The 19,414-nt window shown below is 37.7% G+C and overlaps 1 protein-coding gene across 6 annotated transcripts in view; it reads right to left on the bottom strand.

Annotated features, from left to right (window-relative positions):
• SMYD3 (SET and MYND domain containing 3) overlaps nucleotides 1-19,414 on the bottom strand; it is a 399,660-nt gene that overhangs the window by 39,925 nt on the left and 340,321 nt on the right. For all 6 annotated transcript variants that reach the window (XM_048299062.1, XM_048299064.1, XM_048299063.1 and 3 more), the window contains 2 exons: nucleotides 10,393-10,480; nucleotides 6,954-7,128 (listed from right to left, as the gene is read on the bottom strand). In XM_048299062.1, the coding sequence (XP_048155019.1) occupies nucleotides 6,954-7,128; nucleotides 10,393-10,480 (263 nt within the window). The remainder of the gene's footprint in view (nucleotides 1-6,953; nucleotides 7,129-10,392; nucleotides 10,481-19,414) is intronic.

Genomic DNA, 19,414 nt, shown 5'->3' with positions numbered 1-19,414 from the left:
TAGTAATTCATTGGCATGGTTCTTGTTTGACAATACCTCCTTCGATTTTCAGGCTCTGCACACTCCTCTTCAAAGCACCATCTTTCAATCACTAACTCTCCCTGGCCATTTGCATTGATTCATCCTTTAAACAAACTACATTCTGAAATTTCTTTGCTCTCCTTATCCACTGCTCCTTTCCTGTTCTCTTCCTCATGATTACGGTTTTCCTTTCCAGTAACTTTTCTGATTTTTCAGTAGAAAAAAAATACTGCCTCTTCGTCTTCTTCAGCCTTTATCTCTAACATCTCTTAGACTGGTTTCTAGCTTAAATACCACAATTTTACTTTTTCACCACTGTTTGCATCTCTATCATGAGAAACTCTTAATTGATCTCCTCCTTGGAAGTACTGCCAAGTCTCCTCTCTCTGCTTCCTCAAGTCAAATTGACAATTTATTCAAACAAAGAAATAGGTATTTTCTGACTAAAATCAGACTCTTCCCAGTTCTCCCCTCAGAGAATGCATTGTTGCTTATAGCTTCTCTGCACCTATTTCCTTCATGCCCCCTCTTTTTTCTCTTTCATTAGAGATAAAATTGTAATTTATCTGTCTTTTTTAATGATTCTCCTCCCCTTTTTTCCCTTTCACCATGACTTCTGACACTAAAATAGCTTTTGCAAAGCAATGTCAGTTTCTGTCAAAGGAATCCAAAACTCCATAGATGTTTCACATGTCTCTATTTTTTAACAGGTAATTACTCACTTGAAATCACTTCCCAACCCCATTTATGTTTAGGTTCTAACTAAACCCTTGTTTAGAATCTGTATGCCATCAATTCTTCCACCCTTTTCTTCTCAGCAAAATTCATACAGACACTGTGAATTCCCCAAAACTGTTCTCAAAACCATTCCAACTGAGTAACTGTGTCACATTTTTTTCACAGCACGCAAGTCTTTGTAATGTCTGCTCGTGCATATACTCGTTTATATTTTTTCATGTGTGTCCTTTAATTAGTGTGTAATAGCAGGCAGACTAATGAAAAGAGCTCAGGTAAGGGCTGCATAAGTCCTTACTTTGTAAATCCCAAGCATGAACGTACAAAAAAAAGAAGAAAGGATGCCCTGATTACAAGACAAGGATACCAACTATTACTGCTTAAGTAAAAAAGAAAAACAAACAAACCAAGAACATCAGAACCAAACTGAGTCTTTTGGTTCTGGTAGGCAGATGACTAGGACTGAAATCCTTAATTGAGATAAAGCATGAACCCCTGAATGGTCTAACATCTTAATCCAAAAGAGATCCCACTGTGAAAAAAAAAAAAAGGAAAAAAGAAAAAGATTCACTGCAGATGAAGTTATCATTGCAAAGAACACAGATCTTTCAAGAATCATCTAAAACTACCTGGAAATGCTATGTGAGAGACTGAGAAATCAACACTTGTTGTGTCAGAGAAAAATGCTGCTCTGGGAAACATAGTGATTTAGTTCACTAACATCACTAGAAGATCACTATCTGTAAAATTCAAATTGAAATAGCTCTTGGCATAAGCGTAAGGTGAAACTAGAAACTGAACCTGAAACTAGAAGCTCAAACTGAAGATAGTAAGCACCAGAATACAAATACAGAGCTACTGCACATACACTGACAAAAAAAAAATCTTGCAGCAATGAAGCTATTTAAGAAAATTTAGCCTATTTAAGAAATGTGGTATACACTGAAGGAGGTACTGCAAATTAACACTGCTGTTGCTGAACTTCTACTCATGTGTGATAGAGTATATTGGACAAGCCAGTAACATCAAAATTATACCCACAAAACAGCTGGCACGACTGGAGAGAATAGTAAGAATTTCTACCCATACACACAATACATGAAAATGAAGACAGATAGAAGGTGGAGCACTTATGGGAGTGTGAGTTTATGGAAGTCATTGAGGATTATGCAGGTCAGTATCACTTTGGGGGACAACTCATGGATGTGATGGAAAGATACAAGAAAAACAACTAGGAAAGAACCAAAGAATTGAAGGTGATGCTGCTATGCAGACGTATGCAACAAGCAACCAGCAAAACAGAAAATCCATTTCCTACATGGGAAAGGGATTGATCAGGTCATGGATAATTTAGGCACCAGACTTCAGATGTAAAACCTTTCTTTCTGTTTTTTGGAAAAGGCTGTTGAGATTGGAGGGGAGGAAGTAGGGAGGAACGGAAGACAGAAGTGGGCTGCTGAAGTGTTTTAATGGATTCCTAAACATATCAGCCCAGTGACAAACATTCTCCCTGCGTATCGACAAAACAGGTACACTGAAGCCAAAAATGGTGCAAATATTGCTACAAACATCTGTCTTTTGGAAGAATTACCTATAATTAACCAGAGACAATAGACTTTCATATTTATACTGGGTTTTCCTCTTCTTGTGACACATTTTTCCCTAAACATTAAATGCCATGGGCATTTCCTAAAACCCCAGCAAAGTGAATAAGGAAGATTTAATTCCTTCTGTTCTTTGTTTCATTCTTTCTTTAAATTGCTTTCTCCACCTTGACATTTTTCTCTACCTCTCGGGTGATCCCAGAGGTAAGATTTATGTTTACAACTGATGGTTTATGATTAAGACATTGAACTTTGGTCACTGAATTAGTACTGTCTGTAGGTTCAAAAATCTGCCAGCCACGCACGAATCCCCAAGGGACCCCCCATAACCAGGGTGATGACTGGCGACGAATGCAGGCTGTAACCCTTAAGCAGTAGCATCCCCCAGTGGCCCTAGTTATCACTGCAGTGCACTTTTGGGGATATTTTTAGGCTCTCTAACTATCAGTGTAAATGTAAATTCAATTCAAGTCCCTCAGAACTAGCCAGTACTCAGAAGTCTGTTGAGCTCAGTAGAGAACCATATATATTTGATGAAACAATTTATTTCCAGTCACTGAATATATCACATGTGTATTGCAAAACACATAGTTGTAAAAGCAGGATGATTTTTTTTTTTTTAACACGTTCAAAAAGGGGGAAAAGTCAGACCAAAAGAAAGTCAAACTCTTTATTGGAAAGCCTTCTTGAAGAAGACAAAATAGGTTTAGGGTTTGTTCCAAGAATATTATGTTCTACAGCTATTTTTGGCTTTTTTACAAGGTCAGGACTCAAGAAAAGGATACTATAGCAACCATCAATTTTTAATCTGCCTTTTGATTGAAGTTCACATACTTAGAAAATACAGACCATCATGTATATTGACTTAGAATTCTAAATCAAAAATTCCTGCCTGGTATTTCATTAACCCAATCAAAATTCAACCATGTTCTCATAAAAAAAACCAAGAACATACCAGCCACTGTTCTTAAACCCAGCCCTTTGCAAAACAATCCAAAATTGCACTCACTGGGACTGCTTTCCCTATGTCCTAAATGAACTCAGTCACTGGCAAAAGGTGAAGTAATGGAGTACTGCAAAACATCACTGGAAGGGATACAGAATAGGAGGAGGCAGAAGGGCAGACAAATGATGCACAGATAAGACAAATATGGGGTGCTTGCACCTACCCAGCTCCCTCCCACTCCAGAAGCACAGCAGTCACATTGCACCAGCCCTGTATTTGTGCTGACTCAGTGGAGAGGGGATGGAGGGGGAAGGATGTGCAAGGCTGCTGGGTGAAGAGCCAGAGCAGCACTTCTGCAAAACACTTCTGTATGGGATGAAAAAAAGGAATTTTCTCTTGTTAATATTGGAACCCTCCAGTTACTTCTAATGCTGCAGCACGGGAAATGAAGGGTTGTTAATTAAAACAACCCATCTGAAAATCAGTGGGATTTCTACACTAGCTTGAAATTCAGCAGGGGATTATGAGCAGTGCAGAGCAGAAATCGATGAACGTTTTTGTTGTCTCTGTATCAGAATCTCACCAGACCTGACATCACATGACCCCAAAGAGGTGACATGGTGTTATCCAGCAGGTCAGTCCAGCGGGCCTGTGGTGTCACATAGTTCTTTTCCTCCTCTCACCCTTGTCACAATAGCTGAGGACATCTAGCAGAGTTTTATAACAGGTGCATCCTTCCACCTTCTGGCAGCAGTGTAAAGCACTGAATACTTGAGACAAGGGGAAAAAATACCCCAAACCTAATCCCCAGAACATATGTGCCTTGTCAGTAATTTAAGGGCTAAATGCTGGGTCCTTCCTTTGAGGTAACCAAAGGGAAATCTGTCTTTCTCAGTATCTCTGAATCTGATCCTTCATGAGCAGCAGTCAGCCCAGTGTGTGAATGTGCTAACTGAGACATGACAAACCCGTGTAACACCTCTTGCTGATACTCTGTTATTCTGTGGTTAAGGCTCATGAGGGTTTTGAAAGGAAGTTTATTTTTGCAAGCTGCTGAGTGCTGACTATGACGTGGGGCAGCTTTCACTTAGGCAAATGTCTTAACTTTTGTTAAGGCTCTTGGACAGACAGGCTATTACTGTAGCATTTACAAGGAAAGCCGTGTAGATACGCTTGGCTTAGGCTATTCAGTGAAAGTACATGTCGAAGGTTTTAACAAAAAATGGATGGCTATGGTTCAGCACAAAAGGAGAAGGCAGCTTTTCGTCTTGGCAGACACTCCCTTTCTTTTTGCTAAAACCATTTCAGAGGTCCTGAACAACGCTCCTTATAGGTTACTATCGCTACCTAAAACACAGGGGCTGATACTCAACATGACAAATCAGTTCTGTGTAGTTCAGACATCTATCTCTGCCACTTACATGAAGTGGATGATTCTGAAAAAGACAGCAACCATCATAATGAAAACATACATTATGACACAATGTGTTACACAGCACTGAAAATTAATCTTGCTGCTAAAGAAATGAAAAATGCACAATAAACACACTACCCGAAATTAAAACCGGTTCTGACCAAATCTCCAGAGCCTTTAAAGTTGTAACAATGATTTCCTATTTATATGGACTGCACGAATTCTCAGGTGATTCCCTGTGGAGATCTGTATGAATACTTTTTCCAGAGCTGAGGAAAGGAAAATAGGTAGCTATAATGGAACTGCAGGAGCAGCCAAGCAGTAGATTGATTCAACAGGAGAAATTCAATGTATCCCAAAGGATTTCCTAGGATTTTCTCTCCTGCTGCTTAGGGCACAATTTGGTGTAATGAGAAACTGAAGATTCTGTTTCAGGTGTGTCAAAGCTTGTAGTGATGACTTGAAGGTATAAAGAAAAAGAAAAAACTGAAAATCTCCCTTAAATAATGCTTTTGGGTGAGGAGAGAATAAGGACAAGCTCTACAAGGTGCAAAAAAAGTCAAATATCTCATGTAAATAATTATTACCTTAAGAGATACTAACTGGATGCACAGTCGAATCCTTTCCTTCCTCTCCAAACTGCTGCATTAAACAGCTTGAAAACTATGGTACACTTCAGCAAGCAAAACAGAGAAAGCTTTATTAAATTATCTGGTAAAATTGCACTTGGTCTCACTGTAATCTCTGCTCTCAGAAATGTCTGCAGAAAAAAATGCTCCATTTTCAGTTGTGAATAACTGAATTAACAAGTTATAAAAAAACCAAGCCAACCCAAAACAAGTGAGGTTTGGGTTTTTTACTTAATAAGGGAATATTTAAACAGGCAGACTACTCTGTTCATCTGAAGTGTGCCACAAGGTAGAACACTGGCAGGAAGCATGTACTGCTGCAGTACTACATAAGCCCTGTTTAAAAGGTTAAGTGGGACATGCACAACATGAATTTCACCCTGAAGAAATGTGAAAATTTGTAGGCACTCATGTCCTCTTCTATGAAAAGGAATAGTCATTATGAACACAGAGCTACTCCACAGCTGTGATGTACCATAGCCTATGCAGGTTTTATCAACAATCACTTTTTAGTGAAAGCTCTGAAACACTATGTTCTTCAAGTGAAGCCCTGAGTTTTATTCAGAAGCAGGCTGCCATGTGGAATTTCCTCAGGTGAAATGCTGAATGCTGATGGCATCTCCATTTGATTAGGGAAAATATGTAACATCTGAAATGTTCATATTCACAGCAGAGCATATTGTTCAGCTCTAGCACACCCCTCACACTTCTCAACATCACATGTTGCACTGAAACATCATGTGGTGCACCAAGAGAAGAAATAGATGCTCTAAGAAATACCTCACCAAGAATGAATATTCATGTGTGAATGGCATTATCTCTGGACACTCAGCACAGGCTTACACTTAGTTACAAACAATGGAACTATTCAGAACCCAAAGATGTGAGTCTTAAAGCTTTTAGAGAAGCAGAAGCACCTGCCCTTTCTCTACTGGATGACCAAAGTTGCATTACAGCCCCAGGTTCCAATCAATTTCAAGCCTTACCACATGATGTATGATCTCCTAGACTATCCTTCCGTATCAACAAATGACCATCATACTCAGAAACTCTCCCAGCACATAGCACAGGAGAAAGTATTGACCAGGTGAGAAGAGAAGCAAGTACTTCACCACCTTGACCTCTTCCTAAAATAAGGACCAGGAGCTTTTTAATTTCCAGTTGAAATTGCATTTTGCAAGATTTTTTTATTCTTTCTGTAAACTCTATGTATAGAGTATATGGAGAATATACATTATTTCAACCAGCTACCTGTCCCTCACTTTCACCCTATCTCAGCATAAAACACTGATACCCTCATGTCAATGGAGTCTGAAAGTCGGCTTCTGACCAGGGATGTGGCAGCATCTGAACATGTGAAAAAGCAAGGAGATAATAACCAGCTTTTATTATTCTAGTTCCTGTTATCCTTTTATTTGCTTTCAGCCTGACTGTGAAAGCAGAATGAGAGTTCTGCCTCATTCATTAACCTAGAAATCAATGCAAGATATACACAAGAAATAAAAACAGTAAGAAGCATCAAGATGAAGCGCAGTCTTCGCTTTTAATGAGACAGCCAGCTCTCCCCCATCTTTGGAAGCAGCTGAACCAATTACGCCCCTTACCTGTATGGTTCCAGAGTCCTGCTGCCATAATACGATGCTTCTTCCCAAGATTCAAGGTTAATACAGGCATCCATGGCACAGTCAAGCATTTTCAGCTGATAGATATTTGTATCTGGTAGATGACCCTCACTGCTGCTCAAGAGATTCTGGCATCTCGCCAGAACATGCTTCCATTCTGTTATTGGCCTTAGTTAAAGAAATATATTTAATCAAACAAAAATACAACTTCTAAATGCTATTTAGCAAGGAGTAAGAGCTACAAAGCATTAAAATAGAAAAGTTGCCATCATTCCAGACTCTGCTACAATTCTTGAAAATACTTAAATAGAGAAGTGGTAGTTTAGGTAACTGTGCTTCATTTATATGTAGCAAAACAATTTCTAAATAAGGCAGTATTTTAGCAATAAATGGCAAAAGAAAGAGGACAAATTACAAGGATATTTTAATACATAACAGAAAATCATATAACTTTTATTTAAGTACTGAAACATTATTTACTTAAGATACTACAGTTCTTAAAGCCAGGGGCAAGAGTCCATGGAAATGTGTCTTTAAAAAAGCCCCAGCACTAAAAAAAGATATAATGACTCATTCTTTTAAGTTGTTCAAAATTTTGTTTAGAATTCTCATGAAATTAGAACCTTTTCTTAAAATTAATTCATTTTCTTTCTCCTTGAAACAGTCATAAAGAGCACTGTGATTTTTTTTCATGTACAGCTGCATGTTTCATGCATGAGAAAGAAAAGCATCACAGTTTTGATGTCTAACTGTAATTCAGGACTAATGATCTTGGCAGTAAAGGAGATTTTCACCTTCAATGCTACAAGAAGATTTTTTTGTGAGTTTGGAATGGAGGAAAGATAACCTTGCTTTCACTTTTTTTAGATATTACTTAGCACACATCACTTTTCTCATTACATTCTACACTGATTTGACTTCTCTGTGGACCAGATTCTTCTCTCTCTGACCACACCTAATCTGAACCCCAATATTTGCATTTTTTAAATGAGTATTACCACCTGTGATTGTACCCCTGGGAGTCCCAGAATGCAAGCAGTCTAAACACCAAAAAGATACCACTCACATAAGTTAGAAAAAATGAAATAAAGAAAAAATTAGACTTACAGTAAGAGAAGTAATAACATTGATTGTATTATAGCCCTTTCCACACAATCAGCTCAAGGAAGCCCAGCAGTTAGTTATCTTCACTAATTACTCCAAGTACTATTCACACTAATCCAGCAATGAATTTAAAGTGTACAATGACAAACCTGTGATGAAGTAATTAGTCCATCTTGAACATGGGAATATTTACATACTTAAATTTAAGAATGTGACCACCGTGGGCCAGGATTTATAGCATGGCTGTTACAAGGCTAAACTAATTATTTGTGAATTGCTCTCATGCCCTTGGATTGAAAGAGCCATATAAGGGAAGGAATGTGTTATTATAAAATTGCACCTTAACCTTTATATCTTTGGCAAACATCCATGTATTCTTTACAACTGATTAAGGACAGAAAAACAGAAGAATGAGGGATGTTATTTCCACTTGATACAATTTTTGTAGAAAGTACAAACCACTGACTTTCTTGAAAGATTACCATTTTAGCTGATGCACAATATGTCTGCTTTTACTTCTCATTATTCTGCTTTGTTCACTCACTATCATCTAATAGCAGATGTGCTATAAAACAAAACCTGTTTGGACCAAATTTGCAGGTATATAAAACTGCAAACTAGAAAACCTGCCATCAGCTGCAAAAGTACCAAAGAGCTGCCTGTCCTGCATCTGCCCAGGAGTAGAGGAGGACTGCCTCAAGCAGATCTAACAGTGGATTTAGCACTACAACACTGCATCAGTTACAATCAGTAGGTCAGACTGTGAGAGTCACCAACTTTCTCTACTGTAGAAACTGTTGGGTTAATTTGTTAAAAAAAATTATATATGCAGGAACTAATAACTGTGTGCCTCAGTCTGCCAGGAAGGTTTTCTACTCATTATTGGCAAGTGGAAAAAAGTCAAGTTCCCTCTTCAAGTACTGCACTCACCACCACATGTCAGTTAGCTCTGGTATTGTGGTGCAGTAAATGTGGAAGTAAAGATGACACATTTCAAATAGCCCATGACTGAGAACAGAAGCTGAACAGAAAACAATAGATTTTTCCAACCCGTCCTGATATATTATATTACCATGCATTTGATTAATTTTTAATTATCAGTTAAATCAGTAATCTTAATTAAAGACACTTGCAAAATACATTAATGCAATTTTTCCTGCAATTAAATACAGGAGCATTAAATAGGACCAGTATTCTGACTGCATAGTTTCAGTATAAGAACTATTGCAACTTCAGGTTGCATATCTATAATTTAACATGCAGGTTGAATCATGGGCCCTGAAGATCTATTTCAGTACTGTCTGTTTCAATCCAGTGACTACAGAGGAACTTAAAACAGACTAGAAACTATGTGAAATTAAAGCAAGGTGAGATGAGTGTTTCCCCTTTGTTAAAAAATTAATCTCTCTGGATTAGAAAGAAACAAACTCAGTGTAATGGGTTGGGTTTTTTGTTACTGTGTAAATTGCGATCACTTGTTTCCAGCCTGGAATATAATTATGCAAACTTGTTTTTCGTGCTGCCGAAAAGGAGTACTGGAAGATTAAATTCTTTCCAGCTTGAGAGAAAACCCATGTTTCTCAAAAAGGCAAGGCATCTTGCCACAATGGGCCAAATTCCCAGTCAGGGAAATTCCACCAAACAGACCAAGATAAGAAAGAGCTCAACAAACCCATACTATTCTAGAAAAAATCTCCACTGCTCTTCTGTTCGTCTTTTCTTGGTTGCTGCTGTTCACTAATTTCTTTAATTGGACTGAATTTCTACATGACAGCCATTAGACTCCAGTTCTGTTTATTAGTGCAAGATAATTTCATTCAATTTGCTTAATTACCAATTATTATTATATATTATTAAATCTTATTTTAATGATGCTATAATGTCTGCTGTGAACCTGACTGTGATTATTTCCTTGTTATTGTCATTGATGTGCAAAGAATGAGAACCTGTAAATGTTCACACTGAGAGTAACAGAACAAAGAATTTAACAACATTCCAGACTAAGCTTTCTTTCATTTAGAAGTGGATTTATATGAAATGGTGGGCTGTGATAGCACAAATATAAAGCAGAGCCAAAATATCCCTTTACGTGCTTGGTAGTTACTATTCCTGCCATGAAGCAGTTCCATTCCAAGTAATCAGAGACTCTATTATTAATACAATTAAGAATATTACACATTTTAAACATCGAATGAATTAAAAAACATTACAATAAAAAGAATGTAAATGTAAGGAAATTAATCTCAAGAGAAACTGTGTACTAAGGGGCTCTTTTCACAACTGAATGACAGACTGTAGCCTGTCACTGAAAGGATACCTTCTTTCGATTTTGGATATCTCACTTCATTTACAGCATCTTTGACTGCTTTCCAGGCATGGTCTTCACCGGCCAATTTCTCAGCATCCTGGTTAATGGAAACAAATGCATTTAATGAGAAAAACAGTAAAATGAGAATATGAAGTAATGATGAAAAATAGGGTAAAAGGATTTCACTGTTAAAACCTACTTGTGGAGACTGTATTGCTATTTTTTGTAAACACAAAAAAAACCATTTCACCTGGAATTCATACTCACTCTGTCTTCATAAGTAAATGAGATGATATAAAGAAAAATGAATGCAAAGTTGGAAACATTAAACACTCAAATCAGATATTAAGTTTGCAACAAGGACTATGATCAAACAGAAAAAAAGAAATAATAGCATGTGATTTTTACTATCAAAATGCATTGAGGAGATCAAATTCTTTCAGAGACTTGCTCCCTAAGACTTCTCTTAAGCACACTGTAGGAAGGATTTAGCAAATAATTTTGATTAACTGCATGGTGATTATAGAGACAAACAGTGGGAGTCTACACTCATCCATTACAGTTATAAACGTAAGGTTAGAGAAGAAGTCTACAACTCAGAAAAAAGCTGAACTTTCATTTTATAACTCCTTACTATTTCTTCCCTATTCCATCAGATTCTACAAACAGCTACATTTTCCCATCGCTTTGTCATAAAGAAAGCAAAAAATGATTAATGGCTACAGCAGTAAAGAGAAAGTTTCCTATTTCAACTCTCTAGCAGTGACTAACTGAACCTTAGGCAAACCACTTGGAACAAATTTATTAAAGCATCTACAGACACAGTTAAGCATCTTGAGGGATTTCCAAAAGCATCTAGTTCTTCAATTTCCATTGCTATAGCACTTAAATACCTTTAAAAATCTGGCCTGTATTACACTGCAGTTCATTACCTCTCTCCCCTTATAAAAGGCCCTACTACTTTGCAGAAGAGGTTTTTTAAGTGCAAAGTCTTGCAGGAGTGTTTTAAATACAGTTCTAAAAAGATCAGCCTTCAGCAGGGGTAGAGGCCTGCAGAGGAACAGAGAAAGTATGTTAAAATCTAACCAAGCACTTTGTAACCAACAGGTGCTCACCAGGAATCACAGAAGTACCTCCACTGAAAAGCCCATAATCTGTAAATGCCTAGAATTGCACCATTTTCTTATTCCACTGCAGCACATTTGCCATAAATTCAGAAATATTTACAGTAAGAATCAGCACTCAGTTTCACATTTAATTTGCCGTTTTGTCTTTCCAACTGCTTCATGAAGCAGCAGACCTCTGTGGATTCCTGGGATGATTAAATCAAGATTAAATCAAGGTTGTTCTCAGCTGCCCTACCCCTCTGTAGGGCCTTACAAGGAGGGAGGCCTGACCCCACTGCATTTTGAACATGAACTTCCCTTACAATCAGTTCTCTGATCAAAATGATCACCTGGAAATAATTTTGTGCAGAGATGAATTTGCCACCAAAAGGCACAAGGTGAATGTTAGGACAAACCCGCTCATATCACAGAAATTTTATCAGCACACTGAACCTGCCCAGCCCTCTTCCAGCTTTGCAGTAGATAGATACTGAATGTCTTAGTGCCAACGTAACCTCTACTGATTTTTATGGGACTACATCTACTCCTGAACACAGCCGGTTAACCTACAACAATCTCTCTAAAATGCCTTTGTGGACCAAGTGCTGCTCATTGACTGACCTAAAAAATAAATCCAGCCTATAAGATATTAATAATGATGTGAAATTTTCCATTTAAGGAGCTACCAAACCAGAAAAATTGTTTTAAGTTATCTTTTCTCACTGGCCCAAGTATCATTCAGAGTGTTTCTCTAACATGCTGTAAGCCTAGCAACCAAAACCTCAAAAACATGGGAATTGAGAGAGATTTACAAGTGAAAGAAGGAAAACAACTAAGCAGCAAGGCCAAAGACTGATGCATCATTAGGGCTCAATTTGCACACAGCAAGACTGATGGATGAATGACTAAAGTGTTCACTCTGATGGGATTAATCTTTTGCTGTCTAGTGAGGCTTTTTGATTTGCTTACTGTTGTCTTCTAGCGTTTCATTAACAACACAAAGCAGGGCAAGGTTGGGGTTTCCAGCCTTCACACTAGTGCACAGGGTTAAGTCAATGCTGGCTTCAGATCCAGGTAGAGAATGGAGAGTGTCTGTTGGACCAATAATCTCCCAGCCCTCTCTGGGTTCATGGTCTTTATCCCTTTTGTATGAGAGTTTAGGATGGAGGGAGCTGGGCAGGATGCCTGGCTCTGGGAAGCATTTAAGTCACAGGTTTCAATGAGATGTTTTCTGTGTTCCCAAGATGAGGAATTTTAGGGATTGGCTGATGCAAGAACAAGCAAAGACATGGCTAGCTTGGCATTTTACACTTCTACTGTTCTTCATCAGATTTCCACACATGAAACAAGTTGTGTCCTTTACTAAACGCTCTAGTTCAAGGCATGGAAGCTGCTTCCAAACAGGCAGCCAAGCAGGGGCTGCAAAATAATCAGGAGAGGTTGCCACTGGGAACACTGCCTTCTAGCCTAATAACCTTTTTCCAAGTAAGCTGTTTCTCTCCTTTGGAAAACACCTTGAAAGTCATGGCCAAGTGGTACTATTAAGCCAGCTAAAAATACAAAGCCGCCTTGGAGTTGGAATTATGAAAATAATTGACATGATTAAAAGTTACACTGAATGGTTCAATTCAATCTAGGAGCATGGCAGCAATCTAACAGCTACAGGAGATACAGCTTTCCACTGTAACAGGAGTAACACCCTTTCAAAGCATCTTTTTTCAGAACATGTTCCCAGTCAAACCTCCAGGTGTGCAGCGCTGCCAGCAATAGACAGGCCTTTTTCGTTTATAGAAAAGAACACCAGCTGAAGAAAAAGAAGAGGCTTTGGAAAAAAAAGGAAAAGCTAGCAACTTCTGCCTAATTATTTTCCTTATTTCTAACACTGACATTACCACAAGAGTTTGCTTCTCAGAACAACAAAATAGTTTTGTCTTGGTCCAAAAAATAATCAGACCAGATAATCTAGTCACAAGAAGGCATGACAACTTTATGATGGTTGAAACTGGCATGCTTTACAATTCAGCTTTTGCAGATAGAGGTGTGCTGCAGAAAACAGAGTAGAAGTGTTGAAGGCTCTTGGGGAAAGCAGAAAAGACAGAAAAGACACCTGCACCACACACTTTTCTATGACAAGAACACAACTTTGCAATACTCTTAAGACAGGTACAAGCCATTGGAGGCAGAAGTGTCACTAGATGTGCTAGCTGAACTGACAATCTAGGGAACAAGGAAAGACAAAATTGATCGCATGACTTATTTTGAGCAATTATTCCAGATGGGAGAGGGTTCTAGTACCTGCTTTCTCCTTATTCCAAGCATGTGCAGGGAGAAATTGTTCATTAAAAATGAGTTGAGATGCAATAACATTTCAATTCCAATTCTCTTTCCTTCCAATACTATGGCAGGTGCTGCTATAACACTTGATAAAACAGACCTGGAGATTCATCATTTTTACACTGGAGCTTTCTGAAAATCTCTGTGGACTACCTATCCCTTGGACTACTTATCCCTGACTGATCAGATCTGTGCTTCTAAACCTCTAGATGAAAATTTCCAGTAATATTCAGTTCTTCTTCTAAAACAAGCTATGAGCTAAACTTGTCACACCTGAAACCTCTCAGCTTCACATCATCTTGAATTTGGTTAGAGCACATAAAGCATGAAGGCCCACCTAAGCAATTTAGACAAAATTCTACCCTTGAAATCTATTTGCCTCTTCAAAGTGTGCAAATGCAAAATATTCTGTAAAGCAAAATTTTCCTGCTATAAAGAATTACCTTTCTTTCCCTAAATTTCACTATTTTGAAATTTTGCTCTATAAAGGATTCAATAACAAGATTACTTTTTAAAAATACTTTCTTGAACATCTTCTATAGCTTGAACATTTCTATAGCTTCTAGATCAGAACATTAGTTTGGTTTTTTTTCTTTCCGAATACTTTCGGCTTTTATGTCCAGTGATTCTTCAGACTTTTAAATTTGTAGATGCTCATTGCAACCTATGTTTCAGGAGAAACATGGAGAGCCAACATGATCAGCTGTGCCCAGTGCATCCTGTAAATGTTCATAAAAATCATTTGTCAAACACAATATAGCACTAAATGTCAATATTTGCTTTAAATATTACAGTCTCGGCTCTATTTTGGTGACACTTGTAAAAATTAAGTTATAACCACTCATAACAAAGCATTAACAAAAGAGAGAGAGATAAGAAAACTGGAGGGTATCTGATGAGGACTGTAATTTGTTTGAAGATTGGTCAAATATAAAATGATCTGCAGTTCTGGCTTTAAGTGATAGGAAGTTTTATTGTAAAAGCATAATCTCCTGAAACAATACAGACATTGGACACCACAGAAATAAGCATTTGAAAATAATCACCTGTTCCATTCTCTATTATCTCTTTCTAAGAATCCATTCTCTCCCTATCTCTTCTGCTATTTGGGTGTCCTGAACACATTCCATCCTTAATGGAACTCTCCTTAGAAAGGAGTGTAATCTTCAAAGTACAAAAGAATGCTTCTCCTTCCTTCCTGTTCCTTCACACCACGCCTCTTCCCCTGGTTAGTCTTCTGTTTTTTATACTTCCTGTTCTTTGTCATCCCAGTATTTAAAATCCTGACATCTAAAAGATTCCCACATGGACAGCATGTCCTCTGAGAGAAGATATTTCTCTTACCAAAGCAAGCACATGCTAACCAGTAAACACCATTGTCCTCTCCCCAAAAGTCTCCCACAGCCCCAACACTGCTCATCTGTTATGCACTGTACCTCCAAAACTCTCCTGAACATTGGAAAGATTGATTAAGGACTAGTTCTCCTTTCATGTTTACCTTGCAGTATAGAAATAAGACATGGATTTTCTGTTCTCTCTACAAAACTCATCTTTCTCCTTCTCAGAGATGTAGAGAAACAAGACCAACACTGTCCACAGAGAGGAAACCATGAAGCCCTCCTCACTTCCCTTCAGAGAAGGGAGAGAGAAACTCCAAATGGTGAGTAACCCCTATACTTTTTCTCCTTCCCAGCACTCCTCCTATTTGAAGTATGTCCAAGGGCATCTTCATTATATGCCTATTTTCAGTATTCAGGTATCCAGTCCCACAAAGGCAGAAATAAGCAAAGCTTTGTAGGAGGTATCGGACTTCCGGCCTACCCTGAGACAGGCGAAAAATAAGGACTAAAGTTTTCCCTGACCAGTATCTTCTCTTCTAAATACACAAATGGATTAAAAGAGTGCAATGTAACCACCAGCAAATGTCAGTTTTTCAAAGGGTAAAAACCTATAAACCATAGTTCAAACAGAAATTAGGGGTCTAATATGAAATATTATTGGGTATGATATTTTTGAAAGACAGGAAAATCACAATAATAATAATAACACCTTCTTTTGAACACAAAATTTATTACATCATAATAATAATCCTGTGTGATAGCAGCAGATAAATCTGTTCTTTCTCTTTTGTGGAAGCTTTAACTTTTAAGCTTTCTGAACTGTATTATTTTAACATTTTAAAAGCTGTACCTAAACATTTCATAGAAATTGCTATCCATTGCTTATGATTTTCTTAATTTTTAAAAATTTCTAAAAATTTAAGCAACTACAGATGTGCATCTGAACAGAACAGAGGAGCTCAGACACATTTAAATTAGGGCATGACATTTTAGAACAGATCTCTGATACACTGTGCTCTGAAAGCATAAATAATGATTTTCTATTTCTGATTCTATTTGAAAGTGCAGGAGCTACCGAATGTATGTTTCCAGTAAACTCAGTAACCCATTGTTTTATGCTGGACAGCACAGAAAAGCATTAAATGAGTAAAGACATTGCAGATCTTCTGAAGTTTCCCTTTCAGAAAGGTGAAGAAAAGTGTCAGTGAGAAAATGTGATATGCAAGCTGTGATATTGCAGCTGTACTAAATTTCTGACAGGAGTGCTTCAGAGCAAAGAGGGCACGAGGGCCTGCCGGGCAATCACAGGTGCAGGCAGCTACAGACACAGCAAAAGAAAGCACACTTGAGTGCTTTCCCAAAATATCTGAGGTCACCTTCTATGAAACATTTTCTGGATAAAGTTTAAACTCAGAATCAAAGAATTTTCATCTCTTATTGTGAAGGCTGTGGTTTACAGAAGCCTACAGCTTCAGCTGAAGATTCACTCACCTTCAGTCTTGTCAATGTATTTCATTAAGAACTACGAGAATGTGAAATTATCAGTGCACACAGCCCTGTCATGATTCAAGATTTACATGTGATTTCTGAAGCTTTAAAAGCTCCCTTGCCCTGCTCCATGAAAAATAATGCCAGGTCCACAAATGCCAGTTTAGCTATCCTTTGCAACCCACATAAGGTTGTCCTCTCCAGAAGCCTTGTGTTTTCTGTCACACAGCTCTGAACAGGGTGGATGGGCCACATGCCAATTCCAAAGGTACTCTATTTGCAGACAAAAACAACTCTGTGTTCCCTGTAAGGCTTTTGCGAGGGGTTGAACTTTAAGTTCTGAACAAATTGAATTTGTACTTTTTATTTTTGAATTCTCAGAGTAAAGTAAGTCACATTGGAGCTGGATGCCATATTGAATCTGTGCAGTACATTGCTCAGTATTAGGCAGGCTGCATTCCCTCCCACAATCAATACCAGCTCTTCATGGATTACTGACTCCAGTGTCTGGAAGTGCATAAGAACTGCACAGGCTAGTAACACTCTAAATCATATAGATATTTGAAAATTTAGGAGTTCTTCTCACCATTCATGTTTAAGTGCTCTATTTAGGCATTGAAATCAAGATGAAGGTTTCCCCAGACCCTGCATACAAGTAGTGCTAAAAGACTAGCACCTTCACAGGGCAGTATGAATAACCTTTGCTTAACATTATCCAACTTAGTTACAACATTACTGTATTTACTCAGAAATTTAAAAGTGACATCAAAACCAGCTGGGGGAGATTTATTAAACTTAGATGCTTTTAATAAAGAGAAAATTAAGATCAGCAAGTCTATTTTAAGAAGTCAGTTTAATTTAATAACATTAAATGGAACTAAGATAAATCCATCTGAGATTTAATTAAGACAAACTATAAGGTAAGAGGAGCAAACAGACAAACAATTCTTAATCTCTACAGCTACAAGTCTGATATCTGTCAGGTTGATAATTCTGCACAGCAGAAAATAGTAATTGCATTTTTGTCAGTCATACTCCATTCTTCTTCACTGTAATCCCATTTCAGCTATTAATTTCTGTGATTTTTTTAGACACATTTTTAAACAGCCTTTTCAAAGATCTCTGTATTTTGTATGATACACAGGCAATCTCATAAATGTTTTTTATAGTGAAGAAAATTGACATCATTCTTTCTACTGACTCCCCTGTTATATGGATTCAAGGGTCACATTAGCCTTCTTTGCCAGAGGAGAACACAATGTTTTCCATTGCTGTTCAGGCACCCATGCTGAGATTTATTTGATCAAATGTAGATATTTGGGCCACCCTTCTATATGACAAAAATACACCCTCAGGATGCAATTTGTATTACCCTAAAGCAGGTGAATAACAGTCAAAGTGTGTTCATTCTTCTCCATTTTATCCATAAAGAAAGTCTAGAGCAACTAGCTCAGATGATGACATTTATCCTGTAGCTGTCTGAGATTTGGTGAAATAAATCGTAGCTATAGATCCCCCTTTCAGATGTAGAGCCTGTGCTCCACCCTTGCAGTGGCGGTGCATTATATTTCAATAGGTCTAATTTACCTGTAATTCCAGTTACTCTGTATTATTTACCTGTTCTCATAAATGTTTATTATTCTCTCAGTCTTTGTCATCCATTAATTTTCCTGGCAATGCTTCTGCAACTACTTCTACTCCATTCATGAAAATGCTGTGTACTGTAAAAACAGGGTTATTATGGACACACTTTGGAATGATTTGGTAAGCATTATATATAACTGATTATTATGGTGACTTAATATTTGTGTTGTCAGAACAATCTTTAGAGTGTATACTTACTTAGAGTGTGCATACATATAAATTCCTGTAGTAAGAGAAATACACCAAAAAAAGCTCAAAGTTTTCATTAGTCTCGAACATCAGAGCCCTATGGCACTTCTTTAATACCAATAATGCTCACAAACCTACTGTTGTTATTAGAACTTTTCTGTTTTACATCCATTCTTTGTGATAAAAATCTCAACAAATAATATTACAGACAGGATTTTCTCTCTGAAAAAGCAGTATAAAAGGATGCTAGGCTACTTTTCAAGAAAGCAAGATAGTATCTAAAGACAGATCTGTCAAAATAGAATCAATACACAGAGCTAAGCAGGTAAACTACATCATAGTATCTTGCTACCTGGAGACTCCTCAAATGAGAGGCACATGTATTTAATGCATTCTGAAGTCGTTTCAGTTAGTGTTGGTCATTCTGGTTGCTGAACAAAAAATTTCCCATATTTATTTTTAAACTAGGTCCCTTGCATACTACTAGTCTTTTTGGAGTCATAATTGCCCACATAATTGTCACACACAGCTCAGGCCCCTGGGGATGACTGACACTTTGCAGGCCCAAGATCTCAGTGCCTACTCCCAGTCAGGATGATTGGAGTTGTATGAGCAACAGGACAGAGCTTTGTGTCTGTAACAGCACTGCCTTTATAAACCTCCCTGTGTCAGGAGCTTAGGGCTGACTGCACAATTCCTAACCAAGCTGCATAGGTTACAGGCGGAAATAAAAATTGATTGGACAGTGGGAAGAGCAATAAATAAAAGTTCACTATTTATCAAGTCATAAAAGCCAGAAGTGAGGAAAAACAAAGAAAATTACTTACAGTTTAGCATGAATGAAATAGAGCCTTATGCCAGATCACCCAAAAATTCCTGTCACGTTTTTAATGCCATTGTAATTTCCATCATCAGTACGAAAATAAACCC

This window comes from Corvus hawaiiensis, chromosome 3 (genome assembly GCF_020740725.1).
Source record: "Corvus hawaiiensis isolate bCorHaw1 chromosome 3, bCorHaw1.pri.cur, whole genome shotgun sequence".
Taxonomy (NCBI): domain Eukaryota; kingdom Metazoa; phylum Chordata; class Aves; order Passeriformes; family Corvidae; genus Corvus; species Corvus hawaiiensis.
Note: the sequence above shows the minus strand (reverse complement) of the source record. Positions and strands in the feature narration are given on the sequence as shown.